Source organism: Diuraphis noxia, unplaced genomic scaffold, assembly GCF_037042655.1.
Source record: "Diuraphis noxia isolate RWA-SAM2 unplaced genomic scaffold, SU_Dnox_SAM2 contig0004, whole genome shotgun sequence".
NCBI classification, from domain to species: Eukaryota; Metazoa; Arthropoda; class Insecta; order Hemiptera; family Aphididae; genus Diuraphis; species Diuraphis noxia.
The window spans coordinates 29,481,565-29,507,994 of NW_028301714.1; the positions used below are offsets into that span (position 1 = coordinate 29,481,565).

The following is a 26,430-nucleotide window of genomic DNA, read 5'->3' on the forward strand; positions in this document are numbered from 1 at the left end:
ACACTCTCCCGCTGCCGTTGCACCGTCGCGACACGACCGCGCCGCGTCCGTCCGTCGTCGCAGTCTCTCGGGCCGTCACTCTCGTCACGCCGGCCGTCGGACGCAGTATATAACATCACGCTGCACCAAGTACGCGACACCACCTCGCGCTCCACCATCGACGCACCACCGACCGGGTGCACGAAGCCACTGCCAAAATATTAAATCATCGCAAAATAATATTGTTCGTACATGTTTCGATTTGCCTGATATCTCTGTCTTCGAGGTGCGTAACAATTTTTTCGCCATAAAAATACGCCACACCGTTGAGCGTTGATAGAACACCGTACTTTACTATATCTATGCTTAATGGTTATTCCGTGCACAGCAAGGGCGACATCCGCCACTGTGATTTTCCCGACAATTTTAAATAATTTCTACGACTCGATGATGACCCGCTCTGTTTTCAAACGGACGGACCGCGAAAACAGCGTGTCATCGCAGCATTAATATTATCATTGTTATTATTATTATAGTTATTGTTTTCGATGTTGAAAAATATTCAATTGCTTAACGTTATCCTATTATCGTTAGGTGGCGTGGACGCTGTCAGCCGCGTGCTGCAGACTGCAATACATATTATAATATTATAATATACATACAGTGACTGACTGAATATAGCGACGCGACGACAGGGATAATATCGCCAGCAGTCGAAATGACCAACCAACCGACCATAGTGATCAAGTAAATATGTTATTTTTATAATAGCCATTACGTATAATATAGTGAACAGTATAAGTAATTAATAGTATAATCTATACCTAACTAGATTTCAAACATTGTTGTATTAGTAAATGATTTTTTTTCGATTTTAAGATTTGTCGTTGGGTTAAGCTTAAACATTTACCTTTTGCATATTCACAGTTTTATATAAATATATATCAAAGACATATTTCCAAATTATACAATTTTTTAATTTGTATGTTTGGTGGTTTTATTGCAAAATTTGATGGCGATTATACGATTTTTTTAAATCATTTTCTAGATTAAAAACTTACAATTTATTAACTAAACTATTGGATTCAAGATTTTAATCTTGTAAAAATTGTATTTTGGATAAAATGAGTAAAGAATTATGATGATATATGGTAATAGTTTAAAATATTTACCAAATTATTTGGTAAATTCATAGTAATTTTTATTGTAAAAGCCATGTAAATTCTATTCAATATAACAAAAAAAAAAAAAAAATAGGTGAAATTTCATTTGTTATTCAAGTATATTTCTTATTGTTATATGCACGACTACATTATTTACCACATTTTATTAGTATTTATTGCTAACATTAATTAGTTTGAGCATAGTTACTATTTAACAAACAAAAGTATTATACGGGTTGCCGGTTGTATTGTGTACTTTCCATCGTTGATTTTTTTTTTTTTAAATAATAAACCTGAAATCCTTAAAGATTTTTTCGTTATTCAAGATGGTCAATTCGTGAGGCTATAATTTTTGCTCACATTTAAAAAACTCAATTATTAATTCTCATTACGTATTTGCGTATTGCGTTTATTTATGTTTTAAAGTTCAGGATGCGGAAAGCTTACACAACCAAGGTGTGTATTAAAGCTTCGCGAGACGCTCTGTTGACTACGTCGCAAATAATATAAAACAGTTTAAAAAAATCACTTCATCACACAACAACATCGCTCTTAGAGGTTGGATCATGTTTCGGTGGTACGGTCCAAAAAGACGTTCTTATGTTTATTGTAGAGTTAATGAAATTTAAAAAAACTTAATTATTTATTATTAGACTGTAAAAACAATTAGTCTTGTCAATTTAAAACAAAAAAAAAATTAAAATACAAAAACTAAAAATGGTGGACGTTCTATTAAAAGCCACTTTTTCTGAAAAAAAATTCAGTTGAACAACAACAAAATTCAATTTTAAGCATTTTTTCACTGACGAATCATTTGGTTTTTTTTACAACAAGTAACTTTTCACTTGAATTTACAATAAAATATTAAAATAACATAATTTATGCCGCGCGTTTTAAAAACAATATTATTTTGCACAGTGTTGGTCAGCAGAAACAAACATGTCACTCGATGATGATTTTATATTTGATCGACTTATTTGTCTTATTTCAAAACCATAAAATGTGCTATCTATAATATATTATTACAATTTAATTTAATCGTTAAATTTTCTGATAGTTTTAAATTTTTAGTATAAGATTTTAATATACATTGTACACGAAAATTTTTTTTTATTACACATATGAGGTATACCTGGTATTAGTGGTATTATTTATAATACCATTAAGTTAAATACTTAGGTATTGAAATACAATTTTGATCATATTTATATCACTAGGCATGTATTGTTTTTAGTCGCCATCATGCATTTCGGGTCAGCCGGTTTCGGGTTTTGAACACTTAAAGACTTATAGTATAAATAATAAAATATTCTATGTTCTATTTTTACAATTGGCTTAATTAAGTATGGAAATGCTGAAAGAGTGCACATAATAGGAACAAGTATGCATACTAACTAATAAATTATATACGTAGGTATATTACGATTTCCGACAAAATTTTACCACAAAACCAGCGGCGTGATAAATCTAATCGTGAAAATATAACAATTATTATTGCTTTTGTAGATGCACTATCGATGATCAGATAGTATTATCATATCATTTATTTTATAGACTTATGTATCATAGCAGTGTACAAGTGTACTCAATTATACTCATGTCATCAGACGGAGCTGCAGTCTCACATTTCGTATTTTTTTTTCTGTTATCGGTTTCTAAATAAAAGAACCGAGGGGCACACATTACAATTTTTTAAGTCAAATATATATATTATATTATTATGTAAATACGCAACGTTATGTCTTCTGTGACGTATTGCTTGCATAGCATTAAAACAATATCACCGTAACGATAGGTTAGTTAGGATGGGAAAGTGTTTTGCCAGCCTGAGCCCATACAACTTACCATTACAGTTCGTCGTATTCTAAAGTAGGTGTATATGGTACCCTATTGTTCATATCATCATGCACATTATAGGTACCTATAGTTACATAATAAATTAATGTTTTCCAATCGATTATTCTGTCAATTGTTGACCTATCGCACACTCTCGTTATACACAATTTTATCGTCGACGACTAAACTCTACTGCAGAGTATTATTATCACAATCACATGACTTCATTAAATCACGCATATGGGTACTGTGGGTTAAGAAAATATGTAATAAAAGAGTGATCTCTTTCTCTATCCGTTTTTCTGAGCTACTCAAATACCCACCTGCAGCTTGACTACATAATATCTATACATAATATTGAATAGGTATATGGTGTCAGCGAGCTGAATATCATCATTCATTATAACTTTGGCCATCGTTTTCCGGATTTTCCCACGAAGCGATTTGTCCGTAATTTTGCACGGGTGCTTAGAACAGTTAAAACATAAGCAGCCGTGTTCCCGCATAGTTTGTAATGCATCATATATACTGCACCTAGAGGTGTTCTCGGACTTTTTACGAACAAAAAAAGAACATGGGAGATATAGCTTTGGTTTTTTTTTTTTATTGGTCTGATGATGCCAAAGTTTTACAATATTGTGCAATGGCTGTTGGAAAAACATAATGAATCAGAAAGTACAAATCATTTATTACTCGTTGGTTTTTTTTATTAATTCTGTTTATGAGTTTAAATCATTTGAAAAGAGACGTTCCAATCATAACATTCATAACTAAGATCATCTCTCCATAAATATCATACGCCCACGGCCAAACGGTTTAGTAAATGGCAACGAAAATAAAAAAGCGATGCGAATATTTTAATACTAAATCTAATACGATACCTAAACTTTCGCTTTAAAAGTTCCTACATGGCGTGAACGGCATGCAATATTACTTAAACGTGTATAAAACTCGCGCGGTGTACATCATAATAATATGATATATAAATAAACAGGTGTCGGCGGCGGTCAGCATTAGAGACTTTCTCGCGTTGTGGTTTCCGACACGTCGGCGAGCCGTCAAAATTAATAATATAATATATAAATAGTGCTAAAGTGGGTACTTACATATATATATATAGACGTACCTCGCGCAACAGCAACAACAACAACAAAAACAAAAATATTAGGAGATAGTCACGTGTATGTGTTATAACTTGCGGTGTAGGTAAATATAATATATTATTTAAATTTATTTTTGTGAACGCATTCGTGAAACAAGCAGAAAAAGCTTGGCCATCGAATCTGGCGCCGTTCGTGGTTTGGAAGGTGCACTTATAGCCTTGCTATCACGGGCGGATCACACAGCCGTTGCAGCCGCGGGCTTTTTTTTGAAAAAAAAATCGTGACGAATCCAACGCCGCTGCATCATCAAGTATGGATTCTTTATTATGTAGATCCGCCTGTGATCTCTTATTGTCGTACATGTATATTACGGCTGAATAATAAAATATAATATCATAAATCATAATTCATAATATATTATTATTGGTATCAATAGGACAGACACCTACTGACAAAACTTTCGATATTCTGCGTCTGGCACAATATTGCGGTATACACAACAACCGTGCTGCAGGTATGCGTATTATTATGCGTTTCGAAAGAATTATATTATTATGATGTATATGCTCCTTACAAATAGTACGGAATGCGAAAAACGCCGCGATATAATGGATTTTGATTTTTTTCACGCATATTTCCTCGCGATATACGATACTAATAATAGTACAATATATTATGCTTTCTAAAAGTTGTACACCGGTGTAGGCCGAAATGTGAACACGCAAACGTAAGTGTAAGTATAAAACGCGACACTCATCTGAAAACCTGCTAACCTACATTACCCGAAACAGCATATTAATATGAATTTAATATCGTATTACTGGATACTGCGGACATCGTTTTATTCTTAGCTCATAATCGCAAACGTCGATATTCACGGGAAAAACGTCTAAAATTATCAATTATACTAGTGATCTAGTGGATACGTAACCAGTAAACGGTACCTATATCTATTAAAAAAAAACTATAACATGAAATGTTCACTCAGTGCTGTAGCTATTTGTATATTTACAATATTTCAAACAACCCGACTTTTTCTCTATCACAATATCCGCCATTCCACTACTTTTAGGTACCAAATTCAATATTAACCTATTAATACACAAAATATACAATATTATCAATCATAAAATATATTCCATTATTCTTCGGTTTTCATACTCAAGTACAATATTGTTGTCAATTGTTGAAACTTTAAAGTGACATCGTAATTCAGAAGTATTTTTTTAGTATTAGGTAGATATAGAAAAAAGAGAAATTCGAAACAAAAATATAAAATTTAATAGAACAATCCATATCCTGTTGTCTATTACTTCGATTTAAATCAAAGACGTATGACGTTATATTCGGAGGACTTAAATAAATTTACGTAATTAACTACAAGACAACACTGATTTTAAGTTAAATTGGGTTTGGAAATGTTGTAACTACGAAACACGCTCTAATAGTAATACCGTAGGTAGGTATTATGCACTTCCAATGATGTCATATAATTTTATTATTATTATGGTGAACGTTTGAGACGATGAGCTCTGAAAAATTCAACCGATAAATTAATGCTAAGTCATCGTATACGACACCAGCGGTATTATATCACTGAAATTTACGTCGATATTTCACATGCATGTATTGTTGTAATAGAAACCAACGTTGCTTACATAACTATGGTATAATGTGATATGTTTATTATAGAGATCGATCGTAAATAGACGTTCATAATCGTCGTTTAACAATAAAACGCCTGATTAGATAGGTTTTTCTAATAAATTTAATTTTAAACAATATTAATATGTTCATGTATCATAATAATATTATTATAAGAATTTGTCGTGGATAGCGAGAGTTTAGAGAAAGCCCCTAGTTATTGGTTATATTGTTAATATTACTGTAATAGTGTAATATAATGTTTATACATAAAAAAAAAAAAAATTATAACAAAACATATACATCGGACGTTCGCACAGGTTCTTCATAGTTTTTGACTTGAATGCACGGAAGAGAAAGTGATTAAAATCGTTCATTTCAATCATACACCAAAAATATTAATTTTAAATTAATACAATGAAAATCGTGCATCGTCTAGTCTGGTTCTATTTTGTTATAACTACAGTTAAGAATAAAAAGTAAATAAATAATCTTAAACGTACTTTCGTATTTTTTTAGATTCTGAGCGGAGCGAGAAATATATTGGATTTACAATAATGTTTATTTCTTTTTCTTTTTTATTCTGTAAACACTTTTTCTACCTCTAAACTTGCTCAAAAGTTTCAAGTGTAGCATTTTTTCTGAAAGGTGATATTCTTGAGCTGGTACTTTAGAGAGGTCATTTTTCGATTTTCGAAACGGTACTCGAAATAAAAGCGGTTAAAGGAGAAAAAACGTATGATTTCACGATTTAATAGTTAAAGTTAGTGTTCGGAAAATTTTTGCGATTTTTGCGCTATTTATAGACATTTTAATTTTTGTGGGTGTTTTGTTGTAATTCGGCTAAAAACTTCGTAAAAACTTGAAATTTGGGTTGTTTACTTATATTAGCCTTACCTAGACATGGTAAAATTTTCAAAACATTTGTGCGACTTTTATTCTTTTTAAATTCTAAGATTTAAAAATGTTTAATAATCTATAATATATTCTATACAGATAAACCGTCTCCGCTCAGAATCGTTTTTCGTATACAATGATATATCATTGGATTCGAATTTATTTCCATCCATTACAGTAACCCACTTGTAACCTACTACAGCAAAGCGAAATCCACGAGTTACCAGTTTTTTTTTTCATAATATTATTATGTATGGATCGATTTGAATCCCTTTCATTAGCTTCCCTGGCTGGGAGTAGAGAGAAATACGTGAAAATCATATAATTCGATAATTCATACCTAAGTTAACAGTTTGATAATTGATCAATTGATAATATACATAGATTAAGGTGTATTTCGTAGATGGTACCTATAATATCTTGTTGTGGTTATACCGACAGATTATACCTAACACCAATTATTTATTATTATTTATTTAAATAGATCGTATAGTAATATTATAATATAAAAACACTTATTATTATGTTGACATTATTCCAAAGAGTATGACATTAGGTCACTCTCCGACGCATATATATGTACAAAATAACACGCTCAGAATCGAAACGATAACAATCCTAGGCAATATATACATAATGAAGCCCGGATAATTTAATCAGTGGGAGTCAAAAATAAATTCTAGTCCTCGAGAATTTGAGCTATGTACAAAATGTTGTTTAACTATTGAAATGCAAGGGCCAAGAAAATTAAAAAAGGCAATTCGACTTAAAGACGTTTGAGTTATTGAAGTTCCACTGTAACCACAGCAGAGTGCTCGTATTATAATAAATAATAATACTAGTACGAATTAAATCACCAATATACGCAGAATCACTGTTTCGATAAACTTTAGTATAAAGCGTTTTAAATTTTAAATTTACGCATCGCAGAGTGTGGAGGACATGAATCTATATAATCGACGATAAATACAGTAAACTAATTATTTTCGTGTCGTTGACCGATTATTATTTATTGCATTTATGATGTATAATATTATCGTTTGAACTCTGCAATGGTATACTATGAAGTATGTAGGGTCGAATTAAAACGAGTACGTTGAATCCGGTTTCCTTGTGAAATTATTACGATAAGATGAGAGACATTTGGACCATGTCCAAAAAGTTTGGGTCCGCAGAGGACTTGATAATATAATATGACCGTGAGGTTTGCTGTTTCTGCAGTAGCATGGAACGGACCAAGGTCTTTTATGAATATTTAAATCAAAACGAATATTATTTTATACGACGGTAGATACAGCATAGGTTATGCGAACTTATAGATCGTTTGTTCTCCGCCAAATAATTTAGTATATTATTTATGTGTTTTGTTTTGTTTTAATGCACTGAAACTTACGATGTGCAATAACAATTACACAGCAATTATGAAAATTACGAACTGGAAAAAAGAACAAACGAAAATTAATTATTCTAAATCAGATGATATTATTATATAATCGATGCGTGAACTAAATACTATTCAAAATACATATTATTTTATACTCACTCTATACACGTTTATTGTGTAGTGTTGTTTATACATTTTATGATGTAGAAAAACTTAAAACTGTAGTACAAACAAACGTTTATATATCGAACGATCTAATTGAATCAAAAACTTGTGACGGTACTGTATATATTATCAATATTACATATTATTGATTTCAAATTATATTAATTCCGTTTCAATTGTTTTTGTTTATTGAAGCAATATAATATTGTTAAGTCTCAACATTTAATGCGGACCATAATACAAATTGTGCCACATATTTGTTTGAACAAGTAAAATTCATATCACGAGTTTTTTATTTGATATTGTCATTACATCATATCGCCATTAGCCATTGGTACATAAAAATATGTAATAACAATTAACCAATAATATAACATTTTAATCTAGACGTTGGAATTTGGGTGAGGTACGAGGATTTTATTCTTTAGATTGTAATCGCATATTCGGTATCAATAATCATCTTTCCATTAATACGCGCACTTAGTTCGCAGTTTGTATAACAAACGATATGATAAAAATATAAAAATAATATACAAACATAATACACGTTACCCATTAGTTTTTCGTTTGTTACCTTTTAATGTTTTAAGGAGACTATAACAATATTGTATAATTTTGTATTCGTACATCACATCATCATAATACGAGTATATTATTATTATTATTATACACAAATACAACAAATAGTTTTTAAAATCAAGGCTTTCGTGGTTTAATAACAGTAATGATAATAATAAATTAAAACAATAATTATTATTTCAAACAATAGCACATAAGTTAGAGAAAAAAATAACAATGATTATACCTAAGGGTTGTTATAGCTGCTGCACCTAATTAATTTGATTACTTAGTCAATTATACTAATATTTTTTCTTAACAATTAAAAAAAATTAAACTAAAAACACAAGTGAATGTTATTTACTACAAAAGATTTTCATACTATGGACCAGCTGGGTATTTTCTTGTGCAAACAATGCATTTTGTCAGCCAATTTCATTGTTTATCACCAGTTAGTATAAAATAATGTGATCATATTAAATTTTTGATGGTCTTATGTCTAATTAAAATTCAGCCAACGATCCTTCTAGGTTTGGTTGTTTGGTATATACCTGTCAATTCGGTCAATGTCAAACGTCCTCAAAATGGAAAAGTAGTTTATAGTCGTACGTCTCAATTGTGAGTGCATTGGATTTTAACAAATAATTCCAATTCAAAAATAAAAGTGAAAACGAATCTGAAATATTAATTTTTTTTCATACCATTACTATATTACTCATTTCAAATAATCTAATTGATAGATAATATATTAGATATTATGTTTTATAATAATTATATAAACGTTTCATTTCAATTTCGCATTACGAATACATGATGATACAGTAATATTATTTAGTATGATTTAATATTATTTTTTAGATTACTCTCAACTCTGACTTGATGTTGTAATGGATCACGTGCACATATGTATATTATTTAAGTGCATTAATTGTTTGATACATCAAAAATACATGATCGTTTGTATAACTTGGCGATAAATCGACCATAGTCATGGTCTCATAATGTTTTAACAACTGTTTACATTTTAATTGATCACTTTAATATTTTAGTACATATAGTATACAATTTTATCGTAATTTTGACTATTTAATTTGACTTCGATTAATGAAAATGAAATCGATAAGTTTTCCAAACGAAAGAACAAAGGCAATAATATAGTAAATAGTGTACTGTAACAATACATAATATCAGTAAAACTAGAAAAATAGTTTAATCGCGGTGAAGCGAATATTATTCCAAGCTCGTGTTGTTCTCAGGATGAGCTATTTTAATTTTCATAGTTTAATATTACTATACGAGTATAGTCAATCATATAATTATATTCATATACATAGTTAATGGGTATATATTATTATATTATCATGTAGTGTACTAGTATGTATCATATTGTATACTATTATTAATCTATAATGGCTCACAGTAAACAATAATATTTTACAACTTTAATGATACTTGATGTGATTTTTATGGGGTAATGTGAAAAATTATAGTATTATCGCCGATATGAACAAATCATTATAACCTAAGCTACTATTTTAAATGGTGCAGCTCTCAATTACTGTCACATAATATAACGTATACATTTTAAGGATCGTGACATATTATTTCCACTATAATAATAATACTGTAATGTAAATTAATAAGATTTGTAATAATAATAATAATATGTTCTGTGCAATCATATAACACGATACATATGAACTGACACCATGCAGGATTTTCATTAAGTTTTGATAATATCGTTTTTAACACTGCAGTTACATGTAATAACATGTTAAATCAATTATTTAAAACACCAATTCGGATCACTAGTTAAGGCCACGGTTTGAAGGATAGAAAGCAATTGGCCGGAACGTCTCTATTTTGGGACCAAAGGTCGTCGGAGAAGTCTGCGAGGAATAAGAAAAATACTTAATCAAGCGACCTTAACCGGTATCTTGAAAATATCATTTCGGTCTGTAACTACGAGAAACCTATCTAAAAAGAAATCACGATCGACTAAACCAAATCAATGCGTCTTCATTAATAATGTTTAATAGAACAATATTTTATCGATATATTTGGATTAGGATTCGTAGTGAAAAAATATCGACCCGTCATCGTCATTCAGAAAATATAATAATTTACCAACATTATACCTAATATCCTGCTGTATTTAAACTCAATATTAAAAAAAAAAAAAAAATACTTCTAATTACCCCATACCTGCAGTGTTCAATGATGTCATCAATTAGTGTGTTGCGTTTGAGATACATTCAAGTGCCTATAGGATTTCTAATATTTGGATATCATAATATATACAATACAATACCTATCTACCTACCTATAATTCTTGTATAAATGAAAATGATCAAAATTGAAAATACAATTAAACGTTCATAAGATTTATTCAAACGCGAGACTGCATTTTCATACACTAGTTGATAAATCTTTTTCATGGAAAATCTATATGCAAGAACTTACAAGATCTAGGCTTGAGGACTTCTATTTATTTCAAATTTGTTCATAAATATCGTAAAATAATATAAATGGTGTATAAATATATTTAATAATACAAGAAAGTTATATTTAAAATTTTATTTTGCAAATTGTGTCGTTATTGCGTATAAATGCGTATTAGAGTGAATAAGACCAAAACAAGAGCATAAATATACAGGTAAACTTTGTAAAATGTTGGTATTAAATGTAATAAAAAATAACATCAAAATCTGTATTTAAAAATAATATTTTCCGAATATCTTCCTATATGTAATAAAAAATATTATCGCTTAAGTAATTTACTGGGTATTTTGGCATTCTGGTCGATAACATATTATGTCACGTATTGTAGGAAATAAACTTCAGATGTCCGTTATAATTTATAGCATACTGTTGATTGATTATGTCGTGCAATTAATATTTCAAGCTTTTATCAATTAATTAAAGTTACATTTTTTTTTCACATAAATATTATAATATTTATTTAGGTTCTACATTTTATATAATATTAATTTTTTTTTTTTTAGAGTACCTACCTATATTTTAAGTGCATATTAGTTGTTTTTTAAATGTAGGTATATGTATATACACATTTTGAGGTTTTTGAGTACTAGAACTCAGCTTTAATAATAATAAATAATGAGATTCGACAATGCTCAAAGTGGTGAAAAAGTACTGAAGGATAATGAAATTAGTCGAAAACCAACACGCAATACTGTTGCGCGTGATGCCGCGTAACTAGCGTTAAATTACAGTTAATTGAGGTGCCGTTAAATATTGTTAAAATTATAAACTCAGTGTTGGTGATGAGAATATAATATATTCAAAAACATTCTTATAACATTCGAAAAGACATAAAATGCAGTTAATAGAAATCGTATAAATGTTGTTTTTTTTAAAAAAAAAGCCTTACAATAATTACTTTTTATGAATAATGCTATAAACATTAAACACCCATAAAGTGAATGAATATTTATGATCTTAAAGTTGATATTTGTTGCGTTTAAACTTAACTTACTGTGAAATGAACAAGAAGTATTGAAATATTATTAGTACAATTAATTATTCACAACGAATAATATATAATTAAATTCATTGAATAAAAGCCAAATAGCTTTTTTTTATTATACGTATAATTGTAAAACATTGGTTTTTTTTACTACTTATTGCTACTCTTACAGGCCCACGAATACGTGCGACCTAACTATCTGTGTATAATACCCGTTTGACGTAACACCTTGTTCGATATATTTTCCAATCGAATATCAATAAAATATTTATTATTTAATATTATAATGTAAATCTAGATCATTTTTTCGATTATTAATTTTTTTATTTATTTTTATAATTAAAACTAATCGATAATTAGGTAGTTAGATCATTTCTCGCATCATCTCGTGTACACCATACGTGTATGATAATCCATTTTAATTTCAACTTTTTATTTATCACTCAATTGTTTTCATCATAGAGCGTTTCCTGGCTGTCCGCAAAATATCATAATATCACCATCAGTTTCTCGAGATTTTGTCGTCAAAATCTGCACATAATATGATTTGAACGAATACAATATACTACTCATTTTACTATATGTATATCGATTATAGATATTATATATATAATAGCTATAATCCAATGTTTATGCAATCGTAATATATCATTTGCTTTTTTACATATATGTACACCATATGTGGTATATATAGGTAAGTACATTAGGTAGAACACATAATAATATAATATGTCAGAGGTGTTGTTGCCCCCAAGTGGGTGGATTCCCTTGGTCGGGAAATAATAACAAATCGGTGGAATTCTTAAGTTATTAAAATTCGACCTGACACAATTAATAAAGAACTACGAAATATTATACATATTATTTTGCACTTATATCCAGCATAATAGTTTAAACGTTGGGTCTGCAGTGCATACTTACTACATGATGCGAGCCAGCACAGAATTCCGTCAGCTGACGTGTATAATATTATACGATATCGCATAATCGTTTTAACGGCTTGTCTTAAATTTTGGTAAATTGTACGCAAATGCGTTAGTTATAATATGATATTTTCGTGATTTCTATACAAATACGTCAAACGTCTTTTTAAAATTTAATTTCCTTTTTCGTGCTGACCAAACCCGTTCCCCGGTCACTGATCTTGAAGTAGTCCAAACTGGTCTGGACGGTATGTCCTGTATACCATGTTTAATAACAGTATCATGATAGTGACTGATTGGATGCTTTGTCTCTTTTTTTGTCCAGCTTTAAAGTCAAGTCATTAAAAAAACTTAATATTTTCATCGAACTGGAAAATAGGAAGGAGTAGGTATAATTAATACAGATACCATTAATTTTGCGTATTTAGCTGTATGTAAACTCCACGATAAAATGAACTATTAGATTAATACATAATACTAAATATCACAAGAATTTACAATATCTATTTAAAAAAAGCACTTTTTTTAACATAAAATGGTAGTTGAATGTTTGATACATTATAACAATTTATATATTTTACACTTAATATAAAGTACCTGCACAGTTCGTATAACTTTTCAAACAATATAGAACCAAAATACATAATTCATGGCTACAATAGGCTTCCAAAATAAAACGTTTGTGAGCAACACGATTTTGACAAGGAGTGAGAAAATTCCGTATGTCACTCGAACGAAAATTCGGTTCAAAAACGAGTCCTAGTTCTAATAGACTCGACTTTTGTTTTTACAACTCACTTTACTCGGGTCGGCGGATAACATAATATTATACTTTTGATGATCGTATTGTACGTGCCCGGAGGCATTTACAACAAATATACGCGATAATAATTATATTTTCGTGTGGCTACCTATTATGTGGGTATGAGTCTTTTCCTGTTTTCACTTTTTCGTTTTTTTCTCTCTTTATTTTTTGGTTTTCAGCTAAAAAAAACATTAAACGCAGACAGTGCCCATTTAATTACATGGGGGTATGGTCGATTTGTCATGGTCGATTTCACGTATTCAGGTTCGTCATAATTTTCACCGAATATAATACATTTTACAAATATAATAATATTAATACTGTTGTACACCGCGGCTATATCCGTTGCAAATGATTTACATAAATCATATATATAACATCAACGTCTGTATTTGCGCGTAATAATATGGTATAATATTATAATCCATTGCAGCGATTGTTTCCTCCAAACGTTTTTGCAATTTTTCCAAAGTATCAATTATGCGTCGATTCACGTCACGATATCATCAGTGAACTGCGCTACGCCAATAATATTTCAACACAGCGATGATATTAAAAATAGTAGGTACATGATTATTTTTGGGAAATCAAATCGACTAAAAGTCATTAATCAGTACCTAACATTAATTAATTAAGAAAGAAATAAAGTAGAATACATCGGCAGCCGATATTGAATATGAAAACCGAAGAACATATAACTATCATATTAGGCATTTTTATTGTGGTCTTTACCCAGAATAATAACAAACAATTAAAAAGTTCAAAAATTTTCGAAAAATCTGATTTTTATCTACTACTAAAAATTCACATACATCAAACATAATTGGCACTTATTTAATATAAATTAGTAAGTACTAAGACACTATAGACATCGGCTTTATACTCTTGTATCGTATTGTTGTAATATTATATTAAATAACCAATGGCTTTATGATTTCTTTAACGGTCTCCGAAAATTATCAATGTGCACGCGTATATGTAATGCAAACGAAATATTTATAAAATACAAATTAAAAATCTGAATACATAATATACGTGACACGTGTACCTTGTTTTCACCAGGTCGAATGATACGACCTGTTAATTAACAAAAATTAACATTGAAATTAAAATTGAAACTATAATATAATACTATTTTATTTTGGGGTTTGCATACCACACGCACATTTTGCTATGTGCTCATTATAATATCATGATAAGTTAGAAACTATGCCCATCTCAAACCCAACTAAAATGTGAAGCTGATTTTAAACTCTTAGAGGCGTATAATACGACGAACACGCAACAAAACAATCACCCTATTTGTTAAGTATATAACATTATATTTTTATCTTTTAATTTGTGCCTGTTTTATATAATTCAAAACAGACCGTCACCCACATGATGGATCTACCTGTAGGATTTGAATTTTGAATACATTAATCGCCACTTGTTGGACTCCTAAAAAATACCAGATTATTAGATCGAACCAGTAAGCTTATTGAACTCGAATAAGCTGATCCAAAATTCCATGCATATTAATTATTAACATTTATAAAAACGTCGTCTATTGCATTTACCAATTCATTAATGTGATCGATTATTAAAATACAGAATTAGATAAATAAATATCTAGTTAGGTACATTTATTAATATTTATATTGATTTTTCTATAATTATAAAATCCAATGTGTGTACTAGTAATTATATTATTATACACAGCCTTAAGCCACCTCTCAACATCCAAATTTTCACTCTACACATGTGCTTCTTCCAGATCACTCTACCACCTCTCTGTTACTTATGGTTATTAAATTATTATACATAAATGTAAATATTAGAACATTATTGTAATCACATTGTTAATTCTGTAAACTATCTTATTAATAAATTAATCTTATATTCTTAGTACTTATAAAAATATTTTTAATTGTCACGTCAATTAGTTAAGACTAATATAAATTGTCAAATATCCCTAGATATTATAGGGTTAGCCTTAGGCTAGGAATATCTTATAATATTTAAAATAATAAAAAAAAATTAAATAATACTCACCCTAATTTCTCAATTTTGCTTATAAATCTTTAATAATTATATAATAACACTCAATGCATATTATTATGATAATAAACTGCAGGCATTTACGCATAGATCAAATAAATATGTTTCATACAGACATCAAACATAACGTTATATTATTACAATATAATGTAACACACATCACAGATTGCAAAATATCACCGTGGGTGCTATAATTTTATGCTAAATGCTAATAAATCACACAATAGTCAATATTGACGATTTGTCTTCATCGCCTTCATAAGAATAGCAACTACAACAAGGATAATCGACAATTAATACTTACTTAACATTATTGTTATTTTTTTTTTTTTTTTTAAATGAGCCTCAACAACAATTAACATTATTATAATATAATATTCTGATTTATGATATATATGGATATATGTTTTGAAACAGTCGATCGCGCAAAACGGTCGTCTTGACATTTTCCTGTATTTCACGTCTAAACATAGTAAGTCTTAACGAAGAACGTTAAACTACTACTACAAAAATAAATAAATAATATCTTAATATTTCATTATTGTATCCTTATACTATGTTATCGATACGTGTTTACCTGAGCGTAATAAAAATAATTATAATTACTCGCAGTTTTAACTGCTGACATACCTACGACTTGCAAGCTGCTTCTACAAACTGCGCTTCTAGTAATACATTTTATTCATATGCGTAAATTTACATATTAACATAATTTTATTGCCTCAGAATAATAATTGATTTTTGGTCTGTTTCAGAAACCCGACGTGGTGGAAAAGGAGGACGAACTTGGAACGGAATCTGACCATCATCGCCGGAGGAATGCTATTGGCGTCCTCGTTCCTGGCCCTAGCTCTGTCCACGTTGTACTTCAACCACAGCTGCAACATGGGTAAGAGGAAAAACGTTTGATGTTTGATTAAACGACATAACAAGCGTAATCGTTAACAACGATGAAATAGTACCTACTATAGATTATTGGCCACACGTGTCGTTGGTTATCGTTTACGTATCCACTATTGTTAGTTTTGACATTTTTTGTAAAACAATCGCGTGGCGTTCGATATTAATTGGGTTACACATAGTTTGTGCATTGACAGTTTAAAAGGTCCTTAATCATTAGTGGATCAAAATTATTTAATAATATAAATGGAAAACAGGTGTATACCTACACCCAAAAACCTAAATTGTTTTCTAACTTTGGTCTTAAAATTCGGCGCATACTAGTTGCCTCCCAAAATATACAAATTGCCTCCCGCCCTTATCGTAAATAAAAAGGTTAATTTACACTAGTTGCCTCCGATGACCAGGTAGTTCATAATTGTACACGAGTTGCCTCCCTAAAATGTTCACACTAGTTGCCTCCCATATAGAATTAAGTAGTAATTCATAAACTTTACTGAACAGTTCCACATAAATAGGTTATGTTTATTCATTATTAAAAATATCAGACTTCATAAAAACAATAAAAATATAAAAATAATCAATACAAATAAAACATAGGTATTTTACTACTAATTAAAAATATACAGTGCAGTTAAAAACATCAGTCTTAGGTATAAGATATAGAATAATGTTATAATAGTAATTTTACGAAGACAAACATTTGCTGTCTGAGATACGACATTTAAAAAAAATATTTACTATTCATAATTTATAAAAAAAAAACTGCACAACTATAAAAATGATAAATCAATAAGTCAAACAAAATAGGAAGTAGTACCTATTATTAGTCAATAAGACAATAACATAAATGTTTGGTAATAATAATTTAATATGGGTAATATGTATATAATGTTAAATTATTTATAACATTGCTTAGGCTCGTGTTTTTTACCAGTACTAGACCCTTTTCGTTTATGATAACATTTAGGGTACGTCGGGAGGCAACTCGTATATAGTCGGGAGGCAATTCGTATAAAAATGATGGGCCTTTTTGACTTCGGTAGACAACTAGTGTGCGCACTTAAAATTTGCTCATCTCTAAATTTACTCACGTAATATCAAATTTTCAAATATCGCATAGGTATAATGGGATATCACAATGTACCAAGTACAAATGTAATTTTGTAGAATTAAATTTTTAAGTGTCTGATGAATTTCGTCAAAATTTGAACTGAAAATGTTTATGTAGGTTTATTATTTTAAGTTTAAAAATCTTAAACTATTCACTATCTATATGATATTATAACATCGCGTAATACAATTTTTATACCCTTCTATTGTTCAGAATATTAATGCACATTTGATGTTCGATAATTTGGTGCAGGAAAACAGATATGAGCAAACGATATTTTGAGACAGGTAAACAGACGATACGAAAATAATACACGGCCGCATATTTTATAAGCACGAGTAGGTATATAAAATCTGATATCGATTAAAGGTGTCATGATAGCTGCAAACACAGGGTACCACGTGTGATACATTTAAATGTGACTTCAGTATACATGTATCATACAGGTGCTTTCCAAATCCTCCAGACACATCTTATACGTACCTAAATATACTAAGTTGCAATAATATCATTATAAACACTCATAATGTCGAAACTCGAGAGAAACAGAAAAAAATTCGACTTTTGTCGTAATGATATTATAATTATTTCAAGGGAATTTCAATTGAGCCCGAGATTGCGAAAAATTCAAGATATCGACATTTGACATAATAAGAATCTAGTGTACGATATACGAAGTCAGCACCTTTAAAATGCAGCACAGATATTTAAATGTTATGGTCATACATAATATATAATTATGTTACATTAACACATTATTTTAATAAGAACCGTAAATATTATGCACGTTAAAAACAAAGCTCACCCGATAAACTAGTTTCAACTTCGGTCGTCGACATAGTGTGGCAAAATATTATAAATTAAACCAGTTGCTGTGCTCCACATTATAACGGACCGCAACCAATATAATATGTCAGCTAAAATAATACTTAAACGCGTTCATAGTCCATACTGAAATAAAACTTAAACGCTCGCAGATATCGACGCAGACGCCATACGGTAATAATACCACCGCAGTTAATGAATCATATTCGCTGCAAAAGTTATTAATTGTCAGGTGGTTACGGTTTAGCATTTTGTAATGCAAAATATAATCTTATCGCGACAAGGTGTCAACCGAAAATTTTTAATCTTGGGTGTTCCAAGAAAATTAAAATTAAAAATAATCACTCGTTTTCAGACGCAACGACAGCCGGAACTGGATTTAGTCGAATAGGATTGAAAGGAAATGTATAATTTTTCGATTTCCTCAGTGAATTATATTGTATATACACCTCGTGTAATATCATTATAGTTTTCAAAATGATCACAAATCACGTATAAATAATAATATTTATTGGTAATTTCCTCGAAATCCCGGAAGATTTTCGTTTTTATCTTTGCACGTGTTCTCTCGTATTTTTACATTTTTTTTTCAGTTTACATGATGATAATATTTTCATACAAGTACGTCATATACCTGTAATCGTTTGATAATTTAATTTTTTACAAATAAACATAACCTGTATGGCTATATATATGTATATATAAGCCTTGAATATTTAATGATGATGTACGAGTAGGTATAGTCCTACAATAAATAGCTGTCAGTTTCAACATATCTATGCAACACATAAGCATAACAATATAATATAATCTATTCATCATTGAATAATGATTATGATAAAATACACGATGGTTTATATGTTAATGAAAATGTATTACATTTTAATAATATAATGATTATTTGGCATAGGGTACATCTTTCGTGTTATGCTTGTTTTGTAAAATTTATTATTGCGTCTTAAAAATAATATCTAATATTTTATCTGTCATATTATTATAGTGTTATAGTACCTAAATAATAAATTAAAAAATCAACTTTAAAAAGCCTTATGATTTTTAGACACAAAAATATCGTTACTTTGATACTATAATTAAATCAAAACATATTGCATCAACTCTCATTGAACCTACTTAATCATATTTTTCCAATAGATAATACAACAAAAAATTTTGTTTATTTTTTTCGTCAAAAATAAATAATTTGTATTTTAAAAATATTATTTTTACAATTCGTTTTTTGTATACATTAAATGCATTATTCACTACACCATCCATTAATTACACAATTCAAAATATATATTATATACACAGAAGTGTAAATAATGGCCATATGAAAATATACGTATCGTGTTAATACCTGCTTTTGCAATTAAATTATTGAAAATCGTATCGATGCGAAAGCCAGTTAGATGTTACTACGTTAGTATAATAACCTTTCTTAATGGTGCACGCGCAGTTTATCGCAACTATAATATACTATAGTTTAGTAATTATATATTATATGAAAAAAAAAACAATATTTTATTTGATGGTAATTTTAATAGCTGCAGTTTAGTTATTATTTTGTAATACTCTAAAAATATGACCAATACTTAAATGATTTACGACGTTATGTCGATTAAATATAATATGCAATAAAATTATATACTATTCACGATGCATGTTAATATTATATTTACAATGATTGCCATTATTATACTGCATAATGAACTAGGTTTAATGATAATATTTAATTAGATTAAGCGACTATGATTTTTAATAAATTTTGTACGTCCACAGAGAGCCTTCCATCGATATCAGCTGAAAACAATGGTTTGATTGGCAAATCACGAGGTAGAAGTCTGTTCCAAAACAGAGAATACGAAAAAGATAACATTTGTCTTACAACTGGTTGTGTGAAAGCTGGTAAGCATAATTTATTTGATATTCGACTCGATTAATATATCATACTTATTTACAGTAAATGTAATACAATGTCTGTATTGTTTAATTGATAATTATAATCACGTACGCATTAATATATGATACTAATATACTGTTTACCATTAAAGCGGCTTCCGTAATCAATAACATGGACTCATCAGTAGATCCTTGTGATGATTTCTACCAGTTTGCGTGTGGTAATTTTATAAAAGAAACAATCATCGACGACGACAAAACGTCGCAAACCACATTCAGCTCGATTAGCGATTCGCTGTTAAACAAGCTCCGAATGATAATCACTGAACCCATTCAACCGAATGAACAAAAACCATTCAAAATGGCTAAATTACTATATAAATCGTGCATGGACAAAGGTATAAATGATTGACACAGAGTATCTAATATCTACGAGTATATCGTAAACATAATTAACAGTGAAGGTATATATTAGCATATCATCTTATATAATCGCTAAAAACTTTATGTCAACAGAAAAAATTGAAAAACAAGGCTTGGGACCGATCAAGGAAATGTTGAAAAGCCTCGGTGGATGGCCAGTGCTGGAAGCAGATAAATGGAACGACGCGGATTTCACGTGGAAGGACAGCGTGTACAAGTTCAGATTGGCGGGCTACAGCGTGGACTACTTCATCGACTTCTCCATTAGCACAGATTTAAAAAACACAACGATGAGAGCCATTGACGTGAGCTGATTAAAAATATTGTTTAAAAAAAATATATTATTATTGCTTCGAGTGTGTATAATAATGCGTTTGACGGGTATTTTTTGCGCCCGATCGATATATTTCAGCTGGATCAAGCGTCCTTGGGACTCAGCCGGGAGTACCTGGTAAAGGGCACTGACGACAAAATCGTGGCCGCGTACTACAGGTACATGGTAGACATCGCGGTACTCTTTGGCGCTGAACGGCAGAGAGCCACCAAGGAGCTGAGAGAGTCGTTGGACTTCGAGATAGGATTGGCAAAGATATCGCTGCCCCTGGAAGAGCGAAGAGACGCCGCCAAGCTGTACAACCCGATGAAGATTGCCGACCTACAACAAAAGTTCCCGAGCATACCATGGCAAGAGTACCTAAACAAACTTTTAAACCCGTTGACCATACGGCAAGACGACATTATAATTGTAAATTCACCGAAATACTTGTCAGACCTCGAAGCCTTACTCAGTAATACGCCCAAGAGGTAAAGATTATACAAATATTGCGTACGGATTTAGGTCTTCATAAATATTATTATATGATGTAATATTAAGTAAACTTTAAATTGTTTTATTTCCAAATATTTATTGCAAATAAGAAAAGTGATTACTCTTTGTATTACTGCAGTTATTGAAGCAAAATGTAAAGTATATAATTAATTCTTTGGATATAAAGACATATAATATTATAATTTTGAAAATATCAATAAAAGTTTCAGCTGTTTAAAAAATTAAGCGCTCTTAACGGATCAATCATTAATTTTATTTTATTTTCGGCAGGATCCAAGCGAATTACGTGATTTGGAGAGCTGCCGCAGCGTCTGTCAGTTATCTGACCGAAGAAATGAGAAAAAGACAGTTGGAGTACAGCACCGAGCTCTCTGGTAGGACTGAAAGAGAACCCAGATGGAAGGAATGCGTGGACATAAGTTCAGGAAGTTTCTCACTAGCCATCGGGTCGTTATACGTAAGACGGTTCTTTGACGAAAACGCTAAAAAGAACGCTTTAGAAATGGTGAACGGTATCAGGGAGGAAATGTACAAAATATTAACGTCGATTGATTGGATGGACGATGAAACAAGGTAAAGTTTGAATTTTGATTCACGTGTGCATCTCTTTCGACATTAAAAATGTTTATAATTTTATAATTTTTGTATTTTTTACTACAGGAAAAACGCAATAGACAAAGCAAAATCGATGACCAGTCACATTGCATACCCTGATGAATTATTGGACGACAGCAAGTTGAATGCGTTCTATGAAAATGTAATTAATTATAATATATTGTGACCTAACTAGAGCGCATAGGAAATAGTTAAACGATATAATAAGATTTAAAAAATTGTTTTTATTAAGATAATTTTTTAATAATAATTACATGTGTTGTTTTTTTTCTTAGCTTGAAGTCAACGACAACGACTATTATACATCAGTATTGAATTTGACTAAATTTGGCACTGACTACAGCTTTTCAAAATTAAGGCAACCTGTTAACAAATCGGATTGGATTACTCACAGTAAAACGGCAATTGTAAATGCATTTTATAGTGCAATTGAAAACAGTATCCGTAAGTAATATCGCAATAAATACTATTTTTTATATCATATACGAATACCTAATTATTCAGCGTCAACCCTTGTTGCCAATTAGCCGGTTTAACATTTAAATTAAAATACAAAATTTAGTAATCAACAAACAATAACTATATTCTCAGCCAATCCACTATATTTTGGCTTTTGGGTGACTTTTTAGGAACAGTATAATTAAATTTAAATTATTGTAAAAGATAACACTAAGATGTTTATTAGTAATATTTGTATTCTTCCATTAAACACTATACTTAACAAACCGAAATTCGTTGTTTATAATCTTTTAATGTGATATTTTAAATAAAAGAACACGATGAGTTATACATAGATGCCTACTTAAATACTTTTAAAAAGTGTTTTCAAAAATGTATAATGTTTAAATTCTAACTACTATACTTAAATTATAATATACAAGGGTTGTATTAAGACCGTGTAATAATTACTATAATGTAAACGATTTTACATTTTCCAGAGTTTCCTGCCGGTATCTTGCAAGGGGCGTTCTTCTCCAGCGATCGTCCTCGATACATGAATTACGGAGCCATTGGGTTCGTAATCGGTCACGAGATCACCCATGGTTTTGATGACCAAGGTAGACAGTTCGATAAGCAGGGTAATCTGGTGGACTGGTGGGCGGAGGAGACGAAGAAACGCTACTTGGAGAAGGCGTTGTGCATCATCAAACAGTATGGAAATTACACGGCTCAAGAAGTCGGTCTCAAGGTATGTGTAATAAAATTAATAAGTTTCTTAAGACAACGTTTTAACGCGCATAACCTTCGAGGTTAAATTTGTTATTTTTATTGAATTTCGAATACCCAGCTGTTTAAAATTCGAATTATTGTTCGCCATTATAGATTTCACCAAACAATCGATAAGTTGTTAATTTATTATGAATTCAAAAAAATTCTTCGAAAAATAATATGTTATAATTTTCTAATACTCGTTTGGAACGAATCGCGAATACTATTAATAGATTCTCTTCACATAAAAATGTATATTCCCATTACACCAAATAGTCGTCATTGACATTGACTTTGACATAAGTGGGGAGATAAGAAAATCAGATTTTTTTATAAATTCAAAACTATAAGTTACAATAAACAGGCGTTTAAAACCAATTACCAATTACATTTTATCGAAAATAACAATACCTATCGTTTATTGTACCCACATAATATTATTATTATATCGTTCATATCATTAATTTGTAATACACATTATTATTATTATAAAAGGATTCAAAACGATTAGATTTTTGATGCATTCAGACAATAAACTGTCGAAAAAAAACTATAATTAAAGTAGTCCATTTTTTTATTTTGAAAAATTATTTGAATTTGTTAGTCCATTTTTTATATTTTGTAAGAAAAACTTTTTTAATTTTTTTGTTTTATTGTCCTGCATGTTAGTTTATTTTATGCTGAAAAGTTAATTAAATTCATTTTGAATTATACTACATAACATATCAAAAATATATTGCCTACTAAACACAAAGAATAGGTTATTGAATTCAAATTATTTTTCAAAATTAAAATTGAACAACTATTAGTATATATTTACTGTTCGCCAGCTTACATGACTTACCAACTTACCAGGCTTATTCATTGTCACATAAGTACAAAAATATTTTATTGTCCGATGAAGTACTAGAAATTTAATAATCACGTCCATTCGTATATTGAACCTCATACTATACAGTTATAATCGTTAACGACTAGTAAATCACGAGCAGTGACGATAAGATTAGAAATTGCCTACATTTTCCGCCTTAAACAAGAGACACCAAGAGCACCAACTTCCTTATTGATATTATAATTTACAGTTATACATTTTTATTTAAACCGTAGAATTTATAATACAACATTACAATATTCGTCTTATTGTCTTTGGTACTTCCCAGTTCCTTATATATCTCGTTCTTTTCAAACAGTCGCCACGTAAAAGACTTAGATTTTTATCCCTGATTGCGTTGAGTTTTAATCGACATATTTTTGTATAACACGAATTAAATGTATTTAAAAATGTTTCGCGAATCGCACCATACCATCCGATAATTGATTATTTAAAATCCTCGGATCACTTTCACACTGGCCACTAGCTGTATACACATGACCTAATCCTAAGACTCATTTTCCGCAGTTGAACGGCATCAACACGCAGGGTGAGAATATCGCGGACAACGGTGGTGTGAAGGAAGCGTACTACGCGTACAACGTGTGGACCAAACGAAACGGCGTCGAACCTCGGCTTCCCGGACTTCAGGACTACACACCTCAACAAATGTTCTGGATCAGTGCCGCCAACGTGTGGTGCTCCAAGTACCGACCGGAAACACTCAAGAACCGCATCACAACCGGCTTCCACTCACCCGGCCGCTTCCGGATCATCGGCCCGTTCTCCAACCTGGAAGACTTCAGTCACGACTTCCGGTGTCCGCTTGGCTCCAACATGAACCCGGTCAAGAAGTGCCAAGTTTGGTGAGACCACCCTCCGACCGAACACTCAACATCATAATTATAATTATTGTGATTATCATGCGAAATGATGATCATAATAACATGTGTTAATTACAAAATCTCGTCGTTCGTGCGCCTTATAATGTAACATCAGCACAAAAACAATGTTATATAAGTGTAAAATATCATTACATACTCGATTACGATCAAACCAGTCCTTTGACTCGTACCACTCCCCCCAACTTGTCACCCCACAAAAAAACATTCCCGTCGACGACTTAACTCTTCCCTCCCACAGATTTCCCTCCCCATCCTCTGGCCCACTATAATCCTCCAGCGAGCTTTATCTGTGGTAATTTATTTATATACAATATTTTATTATTATTATTATTTTTGTGGTATTGTATTATTATTATTATTATTATTATTGTTTTTAAAAGTTCGATATAGTTTAATACCCATACAGTCTACAACATGAGTATAAAGTATATTATGACATTTTTTTTTTATACATTATTTAACAATAACAACAGAAAAAATACAAAATTAAGAAAATGTTTTATTTTTGTAATAATTACCTGTATAAGATTATACTTAATACTTAAACGTTAACAACATATTGTACATAAAGGTATATGCATAAACTGTGTGTGATTTGTTAGGCTCTAATAATCTTTGGTAAACTTATAATTATATACAATATAAATATTTTAAACACATTTCAGTCAATTTCTACAACGTATGTAGCTGGGAATACTCCGACAGCGCCCTTCAGCTCTCCTAACCACCAGCCGTCGGACTTTTTGCTGTGGATGTGTATAACATCACCTAAAACATATTTACAAAGCGTTAAAACAACACCATTCGGTTATCCGCAAATGTGCACCACAGCGGTGAAAGTTTTTATGTTTGACTT

General features: G+C 30.4%; 2 protein-coding genes across 3 annotated transcripts in view; one reads left to right on the top strand and one right to left on the bottom strand.

The window, feature by feature from the left end:
• LOC107169507 (M13 family metallopeptidase neprilysin 2) lies at positions 1-26,073 on the top strand. Its single transcript, XM_015519260.2, has 12 exons — positions 1-265; positions 574-726; positions 16,740-16,873; positions 20,603-20,728; positions 20,875-21,120; positions 21,239-21,450; positions 21,558-21,949; positions 22,245-22,547; positions 22,635-22,731; positions 22,865-23,033; positions 23,528-23,778; positions 25,198-26,073. The coding sequence occupies exons 2-12, from the start codon at positions 698-700 to the stop codon at positions 25,537-25,539; spliced, it is 2,301 nt and encodes a 766-aa protein (XP_015374746.1). The 5' UTR covers positions 1-265; positions 574-697; the 3' UTR covers positions 25,540-26,073.
• Positions 26,054-26,430, bottom strand: part of Nost (Nostrin) — a 10,649-nt gene continuing 10,272 nt past the window's right edge. For both annotated transcript variants that reach the window (XM_015519261.2, XM_089225336.1), the window contains one exon: positions 26,054-26,342. In XM_015519261.2, the coding sequence (XP_015374747.2) occupies positions 26,236-26,342 (107 nt within the window). In that variant the 3' untranslated portion in view covers positions 26,054-26,235. The remainder of the gene's footprint in view (positions 26,343-26,430) is intronic.

What these genes read in the sequence shown, in the direction of transcription:
- LOC107169507 (XM_015519260.2), top strand. Translation starts at nt 698, where the DNA reads ATGACCAACCAACCGACCATAGTGATCAA. An exon ending in TGGATGGACGATGAAACAAG is followed by an intron (nt 22,548 to 22,634) that starts GTAAAGTTTGAA and finishes TTTTTACTACAG; the next exon opens with GAAAAACGCAATAGACAAAG. An exon ending in CTCAAGAAGTCGGTCTCAAG is followed by an intron (nt 23,779 to 25,197) that starts GTATGTGTAATA and finishes CATTTTCCGCAG; the next exon opens with TTGAACGGCATCAACACGCA.